This window comes from Polyergus mexicanus, unplaced genomic scaffold (genome assembly GCF_030449975.1).
Source record: "Polyergus mexicanus isolate NDT 795.1 unplaced genomic scaffold, iyPolMexi1.0 SCAF_2, whole genome shotgun sequence".
Taxonomy (NCBI): Eukaryota; Metazoa; Arthropoda; class Insecta; order Hymenoptera; family Formicidae; genus Polyergus; species Polyergus mexicanus.
Genome location: NW_027223322.1, coordinates 6238528 through 6250804, shown reverse-complemented (window position 1 = coordinate 6250804; position 12277 = coordinate 6238528). Strand labels below are relative to the sequence as shown.

Sequence of the window (12277 nt, the reverse complement as noted above, 5' to 3'; positions counted from 1 at the left end):
CCCTCTATTTACTTCTTTTTCCATCCAACACCTTTTTACCCATCTACTTTCTTCCATACCTCTTATCTTTTCCTCATATCTCCAAGACCTTATACCCCACTCTATCCTTAATTTGTTTAAACCTAATTCTCTCGACATTAAATACCTTGGCGTACAGAATTCTAACCTGAATAACCATCTTACGTAATCTAACATCACTCTTTCTAATTCCTTCTCCCTTTTCTTTTTAATATCGCAGCAGCCGAAACTTCTCTCCGCGATGTTTGAAGAGGAAGAGAAAAACGGCTAATTTCAATCAACGGTCTTAAATCTAGTCAATGTTTAATATCCGTCATCGGGGAATCTGTTGCCGCGATGAAAATCGAGCGTGTTTCTGGCACATACAGTCGAAATAATCAGAATCATGTGGTAGTTATATAATGAAAATGTATATAAATATCGAACACGACAATACTTTTCCCCATTTGATTTCTATTCGGATGAAACGAGTTTATGAATCTTAATTCTGATAAACACATGATCTGGATATTCGTAATCGTAATATGTTCGATATTAAGAAGAAAAATCCACGCGTTTGGGACACCCTGTATACGTGAATACCGAGTCTATGTATGCTGTGCATACTCGTGTAATTGCATCGCGCTGCTTGTTCGTGTGCGAGTAATCGGATCGGCGCAAGCTGATCTTTTAGCGCCGATAAACGGGAAGCGAGTTAATTGAAGGCGATCGCATTAACGATAAAAGCAGCCAACGGTAGCAGGGATCTTTCCTGCCTGTGGCTTATTGGTGATTTTTTATGATTTATAAAATATCGCAGATATATGTCAATAGATGCTCCTTCCTCCGTTACCTCTCTTGTATAAATGCATCGGTCTGAAATGGGAATGAAGGGAAATTATTAATTTCTTTTACTATTTTATATTATATACAATGTGTCTCATAAAGTTTGCGTTCAACAATGTATCGTTTAAAAAATTTGCAGCCCAATAAGCTTTACTTATTTGGAAACATTTATACCGGTATCAAAAATTATTTAACGCTGAAAAAAGAAAATAGTCTCTTTTGATTTAAAAAAAAAAAGGAGGGGGAGGGATGAATTTTGCAGATGTCAAAATTGTTATCTAATTAATTGTGGATACATCTTATATATTATAATAAAATATTTAATTGTTAGACACATACGAAAAAGAAATGTTGCAATAAAATTGTCGTCGAAAAAAAAATTATCTACATATGTGTCCATTTTTTATGTGGAATCTTTTAAAATTTAACGCGCGATGTCGCGAAAGACTGTAATCTTGTTTGAAGATATTCATTACTATAAATGCGTATAATTGTACATATAAAGTGCGCAAAATTTCTGTTTCTCTTTTTAATATATGTCATGTGATGTAGAATAAGAAAAATGGATTTTCATTATGTTGCTATGACAATTCAATGATTCGCGATCATTTATTAATTACTGTCGTGCCTGTTGCTTGGACGAATTAAATTGAGTGCCAAGAAAGGGTCGTAATTTCTCAAGACAGTATTCTAAGAATCTTTAATATAATCGTAAATGATTGATTGCGCGAAACAAAGTGTTAATTGTGCATTTTCGCGTGAACGAAGCCACTCTTCGCGATGAATTGAAGGTTATTATTAATGTTTATAGGAGGAAATTTCTTTCTTACATCTGTGCTTTCTTGGCCAATCGTAGCATCTCTGATTTACGACGAATTCGAGCAGATGGGTCGTGAAAAGATTCGCGCGATAAATCGTGTAATGATGTTTTAAAGTGCGTCAAATTTGTTCCAAGAAATATTTTATTAAAATTGATACAAATGATCGCGAAATGCTCTAAGGAATTAGGAAACTTTTTTAAATAATTAGCTTACCCTAAATATTAATTTATACCGAGAAATTGGAAATTGAAGCTCTCTGATTATTGCTGTCGCCAAATATGATTTAATAACAGCTGATTATTTTTATTTAAATATATTTGAAATACCCTGCTTCTACAACAACTGAGCGAAACTTATTGAATTTTATTTATTCTCACATTTATAATCGCTAAATTCGTGCATTAATAAATTGTAATGTATGAATAAATCTTGCAGATGAACTGACGATCTCATATCCGGTTTGAACAATTATCGAAATGGACATTCAAATTTTTTTTTTGCTTTTTTGTTTTCAGGCACCAGTACGGACCTGGTGCCGCAGCTACTGGGCATGTTTGACGAGCTGGCGCGCCGTGGCGATGACTACGATGGCGAGCACGTGGTCTTGTCATCGTCCTGCGGCATCCCGCCGGCCCTGCAAAAACGTCTGAGCCTGGTGCCGACCGCCCATCGAGACTCCATACTCGGTCAGTTTCGCACTGGCAGTGACCTAGCGAAGCCTACGTATCAGCGGGACGATTCGAAAAGCAAGAAAGAGGAGAGCGAATACGTCGAGATCGCTGACGTCACTGTTACCGATAACGCCATGCTGGTGGAAGCGGTAGCGTCGCTACCGGAGGACGGGGAACGTAACGGGGAAAGCACCGAGAAGCCGATGTACGAGAGGCGAGAGAGCAACGGTCTCGTCCCGCTCAGGTACAACAGACGACGCAGGAACGGTGCGGGTAGACCGCACTCCGGAAGCTCCATCGCGTCCAGCACGTCTTCCAGTAGCTGCAGCAATCAGGGCAACACCTGCACCGTGAATCCATATTTGGCCTCGGTCGAGTCTCTCGCCGACACCTGCGCCAGTTCGCAGGGCTCCGCGGACAGCGGAGTCGCGACCGTCTCGGAAGCCAGTTGTAGAATCTTGAATGACGACAATGGACCGAGGAGGGACAGCGCCGAGGAGGGCCCCGTGTGCCACAGGCCGCGCTACTGCGATCCCCATCGTAATCCCGTCGAGAGGGTACTGCTGGAGATCGTGGATACAGAGGCGATATACGTCGAACATCTGCGCCAAGTCATTCAGGGCTATCTTATATTCTGGCGGGATGATCCGCCTTCGTTCGCGCGCCAATTGCATCTCGGCGATCTATTTAGCAATATCGAGGATATTTTCGTATTTAATAGAGAATTATTGGGAGATATCGAGAGATGCGGTTTGGATCCCGTTTGCGTGGCGAATACGTTTATCGAGCACAATACGGGGTTTAAAGTCTATACAGAATATTGTACCAATTATCCGAGAACGGTCTCCGTGCTGACCGATTTGATGGGCCGGGAGGAAACTGCGTCTGCCTTTCGCGAACGGCAAGCGGCTCTGGGGCACGCTCTGCCGCTCGGATCGTTTCTCTTGAAGCCGGTTCAGAGGATCCTCAAGTATCACCTGCTTCTAGAGAATTTGTCGAAGGAGTACGGCGCCGATTGTAATTTGAGAGAGAATGAGGCTGACGAAGACGTGAGCGCCATCGAGGCTGCTCTCGCCGCGATGACTGGCATAGCGAAGCACATTAATGCCATGAAGAGGCGGCATGAGCACGCCGTACGCGTTCAAGAAATTCAATCGCTTTTATACGGTTGGTTGGGACCAGACCTGACTACGGGCGGCGAACTGGTCGCGGAGGGTCGATTCAGGATGCGCGGGGCCAAGGCACCACGGCACGCCTTCCTCTTCGATCGTATGCTTCTTTTAACGAAAAAGAAGGAGGACGGTCTTCTTGTTTATAAAGCTCATATTATGGTACGATTACTTTTATAGCTCTTCTTTATCTCTTTTTTTTTCTCATATGTTTGACTATATATTGATCGATTCGGTTTTTTCCTGAATAAGTTCTTTTTGAATTTTAACTTTAGTTTGAATACATGAAAGTCAGTTTTTAGTGAATTATAATCAGCATTTTTTTTTTTTTTTTTTAACGATTAAATTTATTTCTCTTTGAACAGATTTTTAAAAAAATGATAAGGATCAGAGTGATTTTTGAGAAAAAGATACATAAAAATTAAAAAAGACATTTTACAAGAGAATATTTCAAAGATTTTGATGCAATTCTAACATTCAACATGTTTTGACTCTGCTTAGATTTATCCAAAAATTATTTTATATAGCTTATAAAATTATCTACTTTTTTAAATAAAGATTTTTATTTTTATTTATTTTCAAATGCCCTCCTTAAATCCACTTCTTTTATAGATATATGCAAAACTGCTTATACTTTTTATTATACAACTATTTATTAAATTTTATTAAAGTAGCTTGTGTATATTTTTTCAAATACTTGTTAATCGTAAATAAACGTAAAATATGTAAAATAATTTTTCTTTTCCTCGTGTTTCTAGTGTTCAAATTTAATGCTGATTGAAAGTATCCCGGGGGAGCCACTCAGTTTTCATGTGATACCTTTTGATAATCCTCGGTTGCAATATACGTTACAAGTAAGAATCATCGGGATATTATATTAATATTTTATTAATTGTAAAATAATGGACTTAAATACGCATGCGTGAAAAATATCCTTATTTAACAATTGACCATTTGTCTTTCAGGCACGCAATCTAGAACAAAAGAGAGAATGGACCTTACAAATAAAGAGAGTGATATTAGAAAATTATAATGCGGTTATACCGTCGCATGCACGACAATTGGTATTGCAATTGGGTCAAACGCAACAAGAAGGTATATACATGCAAATGGCAATATTGTATAATTGAAAATCTTCTGCTTTTAATCATCGCACAAATTGATGAGAAAAAATAACACATGATATTTTTAACAGACGATGCGTTGGCGGATAAAGGTTCAGCGAAGAAACACTCCGCGCCTCCGGAATATCTGGAGAAACGTAAGCAAGAGAGGGAGAGACGTAGATCCGAGACTGGTCTCAGGCAAAAGCTGAAAAAGAGCGTTAGAAAATCTGATACTACAATGGAGGTGAGATCTAAAGAATTCGCGAAAATTTCTTTTACTTGATATAAACCAGACATCTTATAGATCTTTTTACCGATATATATCATTAGGGTTCATCTGTGTTGCCGCGCAAAGATGACAACGAAGATGTTGCCGTTAATGACTCCAGAGAGCAAACTCTTAACAGGTCCTCGGATATACGCGTCTCGAAAGTTAAGGTATTATTGCTATATTTGCTATATAATTATTATGAAAAACTATATAATTTATATATGTATATATTCTGAAAAATTATTATTCTCTTTCTCTAAATTATTAACATAACTTTTAAAATTTTTTTACTATCTTTTTTATTATTTTCTTATAAAAATTTAAACTTATTTTTGACACTTATTTCGAATCTAATTTAACTACATTTTTACATTATTTTCAAAATTAATTTACAATACAAATAAACACAAAATATAATTTTCAAATTACTCTTTAACAATTTTCAAAATTAATTTTAAAGATACCATATATTTTATATTATATATATATATATATATATATATATACACATTATCCTATTGATTATGGATTAAGGACTGGAATTTTTGCTTTTGGAAAATATGTTATATAATAAATAAAATGTTATTTCCAAAATATATAACATTAAATAAATTAACATTCTAGAATGAAAAGAGTTTAGAGAAAATGTACAAATTCGATTATATCTGCTCAAATATATGTATCAGGTATAATAAATATACAATTTAGATTTTAATAATAATAATAATTCAATAATATATTCAGGATCGCTTCACCGGCTGGAGACGAAAATCCGAGCCAGGCTTCCAATCGTACGTATGTCTCAATCACTCGGACGAAGAGCAGAAAGTAGACATTATCAACGATACTCAATGTACAACGGCCGAGATCGAAGAAGCAGCCGAGATTTGTGCTGAAAAGGAGAATCAGATAACGAATTCATTGTCGCCGAGCGAAGTCAAAGACAATAATAACGAGCAGCAGCATACTCCTCCGACGCAAACGGTGGAGGAGATCGTCGGCCACATTCTCATGGAAAACCAAGAATTCCAGAAACTGTTGGAGAAACAACGAACCAACAGTATCATCAATGTACGACAGCAACGATTTAACAAGCGCATCTCTGCGGATACGTCAGACGAAAGCGACTCGGAGAACTCTAATTACATCGGCTCGATCAATCACATTAACAACAACAATAGATTGGGACGCGCTCGAGCAATGTATCGGGAACAGCGACTGATTAGGACGAACAATGCATGGAATTCATTGTCTTCGGCAACGGCAGCGCGGGAGAACCAGCAGCCGTTGCAGCTTTTTTACGACAACCTTAAGACCGTTCAAAAATCAACGGAAATGATGGCGCGAAATGGCAAGGCGAATCACGTGCAGGAGAAGCGAGCGGCCTTTGAGACGTTTAAACGACAGAGCATTGTCACCGAGAGCAAAGTGATCAAGACGGCGCTTCGTATCCGTGATAATTCGACGTCACTGGATAATGAAGAGAGTCTCGTGCAGTCGCCGTGCATGTCGAATCATCGAGCAGCCGAGTGCAAGGAGATCAACTCGATTGTAATGGCAGAACGTATCGAAAAAGACGGATCTGAACGGCGCAATGGCGAAAGAAACGACGCGAACGACACGGAAGAAGCCAAGGGCTTTGGCAACTATGATAATCTGCAGCATGTCTGGGAGGGTCTGCAGATGGCGAAAGACGTCGACGGCGGCAACGATAGCCCGATCCAGCCCGCTGTCTGGCTCACCAAACTTTGCGAAGGTCTGCCAACCTCACCACCAAAGTGCGGCTCGCTACCGCGCAGCTTCCAGATAAGTCCTAACTCGCAACCAACGAGCGTGACAAAGTCGCGCTTTCTACAACGGGACGGCAAACCGATGAGTGAGCGGCCGTTTACGATAGCATCTGACAAGCCAGCGGAGATCAATCTCGAAGACATGGAGAGATACGCGTCCACGTGTCAACCGGAGGGCAGAATCGCTAAATTTCCCATGCCCGCCACCTCGACGAGTTCCAGCTCGTCGACTTTCTTTTGTTCGCTGGAGGACACCCGATTGACTGATGACGCTTACTCCGACGTACGTATGTCCACCACGGACAGCGCGAATATTCATCCAGATCACAAGATCTACCGGGCGAACGGCAGCGCAATTTTTCGGAACGTTCTCTTCAAGGCGAGTAGTCGTCTGCAGGGCCGTCTGAGGAATACCATGAGCACGGAAACACTCGAGTGCAATGACGAGCTCGAACGGACGCGCTACTTTCGTTCATTGAGCGTCGCAAATGGCAAGTGTTCGAAGAGACGGACTAAACACGCGAAGCAGTACGCAAGGGAACCGTCCTCGGACGCTGAGGAGCTGGTGGGCTGCTCGAGCGTCGGCTCGATTAGCGATCAGCGAGTACCCCAGCTTTATTACAAGCAAGGCAGCTCCAGTCTGGGCGCCAGAATCGCTCAGTCAGATTACGCCGATCCAACGATCCTCTTCGCCGAGAACAAACGCATTCAGTCTTCTTCCATTGACGTCAAACAATCACTCAATAAGATCGACCAGTCGGAAGAGAAAGATCGCGGGGAGGAAGAGGAAACGAACAGCAACAAGGACGTGGAGCGTCGCGAAAGCGAGACGGACAGCTTCTATGAGAGGAGTTTCGAGACCATTGAGAATTACGCGGATGCCGACGTGGACGAGGTGTTTCGGGACAGTGCAATATTCAGCGATGTCGACGAAGTGTTCGTAATGCGGCAGTCGACGACAACGACGACAACTGCGGCAACGAAAGTGAAAATCGCACCGCCTATACCCGCCAAGAGAAAGCAAAAAGCGTCCTCGATGCCGTTGGCGAGGTGCAAGCCGAGCGTCGCACAGAAGCCAGATTACCTGAAGATAAAATCAATTCTAGCGAAGGGGCACACCGGTGAATCGGAAGTCGTCACCGCGAGGATGAATACGATTTATCAGCCGCAAGATGATTCGCCGGTTAATTATAATCGGAGCTCTGAGATTGATAGGGACGACGTCTCCGCGGGGCAGAGTCAAGCGGGTTGGGTGCGAAAGATAGTGGGTCAATTGCAGGGGCACATTGAGACGTGATCCGTACTTATATACGAATGAATAGAATTAATTGCAAGATGAGCCAATAAAAGTTTCGAACCATATTCGACTGGTTGTGTGAATAAAAGTCAAGCAAATGTTTTTATTAAAGAGAGAAACAGCGTTCGTGTTTTAAATTTAAGAAATTTGTTGAATTATTGATTTCGAATGAAATTGTGCAAATGGTGTTTGCGAACTTACCCCAAGTATAATTCAGAGATATTACTTAGGAAAGTATTATTTATTTTTTTATAAGGCAAAAAAAAGCTTTGTAAAAGTAGGAAATAAAAATAGATAATTTGATAGAAAGATATACAGTGAAAATACTTGTGCTTTTTTTCAATCCATGATAAAATGCTCTTATTTCGAGTGAAATAAATATAAAACAAGTAAATACTTTGTGTATTCTATAAAATATCTTGTATATCATATCAAAAACAATTTTTGTTTTTTAACAAAATCTCGGTCGTTGATATTATAATTGCATATAAATTTAAAAAATAATTTACAAGAAAACAATAAATGTTGTTAAATAATGTCATTGTCCAAAAAATATATATAGTGGATAAGAATAGAAATATTCATATAGAGAGTAAATATGCCTATATAATATTTCCAACGATCTCTATCTTATATAGAGATAATTTCCGACAAAAATAATTCTTATATTTCGACATTTTTATCCATAAATTAATAAAAGTATAATAGCATTTGCTTTGCTTTATTCATATAATCTATCGTATTGAGAAGTTTGAGAGCTAACTTTAGTCAGCATGCCTTCAACATGTGCCTGGAAGATAATTAATACAACGTGATACTATTACTCTATAATGAATTGATATCTCATTTAACGTTGATGTGCACGTAATAAGCATGTCGATGTTCAAATGTTCATATTATATTTCATAAAAGCGTAAAAAATTACATCAATTGTTCTCAATTAATATCTACTTATAGATTGTTGAAATGTATGTTAAAATAAATATTGTTTGATATTTTACTTGTACGTTAGATAGAGCATATGAGAGCGAGAAACAATTTTTTAATTTTTTTAATTAAACGAAGCATTTAAAAGTCATTTAACGTTGTATTTCCGATCGAAGAGATCGTCAATTAATAGCTAGAGAATTTGAAAATGCAAATTTTCAAACGAATTTTATTTCCAATTACATTTTTTTCTACTTTTGCTTCCACAAATAAATAACTACGATTTCATATCAACTATGATTGAATAAATTTAAATAATTAAAACGTTGGGTAGAATAAGAGAATAAAGAGTATATATTATATAGTGTATAGTGTATATGCTACTATATAACGTGTATATATAGTAATATAATGTTTTATATAAAATTTACCGCAACTATGTATTCTTCATTTTCATCTCGAGCAGAGTTGGCACTAGATATGATATTTTCAGGTAAGTACGCCTTTCTATAAATATAACGGGATGTATCAACGTGATATAATATGAATTGCAACGCCATAAATGTCTGACTATATATATTTTTTTAGATGGATTTTATTGCAGGAAGGTTTATTTACAAAGAAGTTTGTGATTGTTCCTATAGATACATTGGTAAATTAAATACGTTAACGCATAATTATAAATTATTTTCTCACAATACTGTATTTATATAAAAAATGACTAAAATGAAGACTCGGTGAACGCAAGATACAACATATGTACTATATATAATACGTTATACACATTATATACAACTTCCGCGTATAATTACAGACTTAGTCACTAGTACAATTCCAATTAATATTTATAAGGAAATCCTCTACTATTCTCTCTCATTGGTGTATAATATGTAACTTTCGACTATAAAGAATAAATCAACGTCTAAAAAACGTCCTCTTTCGCAACGCATCTTTGTTATAGTAAATTTTTTCGGGGAGAGGGGATAGCATTACATGATACTCTTTAAATAAATAATTAAATGCACGTAATGGAGTAACACTTGGTGAGAATCTTTTCTTTTTATATAGCAGAAGCCTCTTATATTCCTAAAATCTCTCTGTATGATGTAACATTACATTTTTCTGTTTCGCTCCTCTAATTTTCGATTGGAAGAATAATTTTGTTCGTTTGTTTTACCTGTGTCCTGTGTCGCTATGGTTTTAGTTAACAACTATTACTGATATATCGGCAATTCGTATCTTCAACATTTTCTGGCTAATTAACAAAATTATCGGAATTTACTCTATTAGATATTAAGTGAATATCTCTTTGAATTTACAATATATATGTATATATGTCAAGAAATTTTATTAAATATATTTGTTTATGTTTATGTATATATATATATATATATATATATATATATATATATATATATTTCTCTCTCTTTTTATCCATTTTATGTAACTTACGAATTTACCTCTCAAAATATTTTGTATATCTCTTTGCATGCAAAACGTGCACGTATGTTATCAATCGTCATCAAATTCTTGATCGGAAATAATAATAAGCATACATGCATGCGCTTTATCTTCTTCTATCCCTTAGATTATCGAAATCGAGCGACGTTTTTCTAAAAAACCAACATATTTTCCGATACTGGAAATATCAGATGCAGTAAGCAGTAAACTTTTTGATACCGAAGTTTATATATATTGTATCATAAAATTGTTTTCATGAGAAAATCTTTTCTTCTATGATTTTTTAATTGAATAAAAATCAAGTAAAATAATCATAGAATAAAAGTAGGAATATTTATGCATAGTAAAATTGAGTAAATATTTTTTTTGCATTACCGCCAGACATTATATGAATGTATCAGAGTCATATATTAATAAAGAGCATGAGAGCTTCATTAATTTAATGAATAAATCTGAGGGATGGTCGAAGATTAAGGAATATAATATAATATATATTGCTGTCTCGCGTTCTCTCTATATGTTCGCCATGTGAATCTCAAAATTCAAAATAAGTGAAAAACGAAAATTTGGAACTCAAACATCCGTACGTAGAGGCAAACTATTAATGGTCAATGTGTACAGGTACATTTTATCGCTGTATCAATCGTCCTAGCACTTGCACGTGTACATTGCGCAAAAGGACTTTTCAAATATCGCTAGTATGGGTGTACAATACTCTTCGCAAACTGGACGCAACGGTTCATTACATATATATATATATATATAGATTAACAATCGCATATCTCTGTATTCATTTTCTGAAATGTTGAAAAATAATGAGGTTCTCTTTTCTTAAATTCTTTTTATTAATCCATTCAAACGGAAGATAAATCTCGATCTATCGCACACTCGTGTCTCTTGTTCAAAATAACCGACTTGAAGAAGAATTAATGAAAATGTGAATTTTTATCACGCATTTATTTATTTGATAATTGTATAAAATTATTGAAACAGACATTTTTCTCGATGTGTCTTACACCCATACTCTAATTTTTCTATTATTCTCTTGCAAAAATTATAAAATGAAATTTCATTTTAAATAGTCACGAGCAGAACATGGATATGTGAAATCTACACAAAATGTATGTGTGTCTTTCTAGTGCACATATTTCTTCTAATACTTCTATGTCAGAGGATTAAAGACTTTCTAATTATGTCTTCTATTTTTTTTTCACTTTCTTTGCTAAAATTTGGATTTATAATTATCTACTCTGATTCCGCCGATGTACCTATTCTTTTTCCTTCTGTAATTCGTTCGATACGATACGGTCTGGATAAAATTATTGTCGTTACGATAATACAAAAATTCACATCAGGTAACATCGCAGTTACTATTCACCGTTATTTTTATCAAAATATCTTGTAAATATGTACGTCTCCGTAAAGAAGCAGAATAATATCTCGCATAAACAAAATCGCCTATACCGAAATAAAATAATATATCCTTCCACGTATGACATTTCTAAACTTTTTAACACTTAAACAGCCTTTAGATAACTTTCCAGCTAAATTACATCTGCGTGGAATAAAGATAATTTTTTGTCTTTTTCGATATATATCACAATCTTTCTCCTTCCTTACATCAAGTAGATTTACATACTTCGTATACTAAGAGAGTTCTCTCGCTCGAATAATTCTTACAATATTAAGAAAACGGAGATTGTCGACTAAACAAACATTAAAATTACGCGATTTTATGGATATTATCAAACATTTTGCCAGAAATGTTAGTATCGTAGACATTCAACACATCTGGCATACTGCCATTAGCAAATATGTATGGGGAAGACAATTACGTTTCTATTTATCTCTGTTTACAATGAATAAATGTAGACTTGACATAGAATTTGATCGAACGTGGAATAAATTGACAATACAAGAG

At 36.5% G+C, this 12277-nt stretch overlaps 1 protein-coding gene across 5 annotated transcripts in view; it reads left to right on the top strand.

Moving 5' to 3' along the window:
• The window catches only part of Gefmeso (Guanine nucleotide exchange factor in mesoderm), a 56350-nt gene extending 47346 nt beyond the window's left edge, over nt 1-9004 (top strand). For all 5 annotated transcript variants that reach the window (XM_070315659.1, XM_070315663.1, XM_070315661.1 and 2 more), the window contains exons 2-7: nt 2180-3666; nt 4263-4358; nt 4470-4599; nt 4700-4854; nt 4941-5048; nt 5626-9004. In XM_070315659.1, coding sequence (XP_070171760.1) covers nt 2180-3666; nt 4263-4358; nt 4470-4599; nt 4700-4854; nt 4941-5048; nt 5626-7968 — 4319 coding nt within the window. In that variant the 3' untranslated portion in view covers nt 7969-9004. The remainder of the gene's footprint in view (nt 1-2179; nt 3667-4262; nt 4359-4469; nt 4600-4699; nt 4855-4940; nt 5049-5625) is intronic.
• The last annotated feature ends 3273 nt before the right edge of the window (nt 9005-12277 follow it).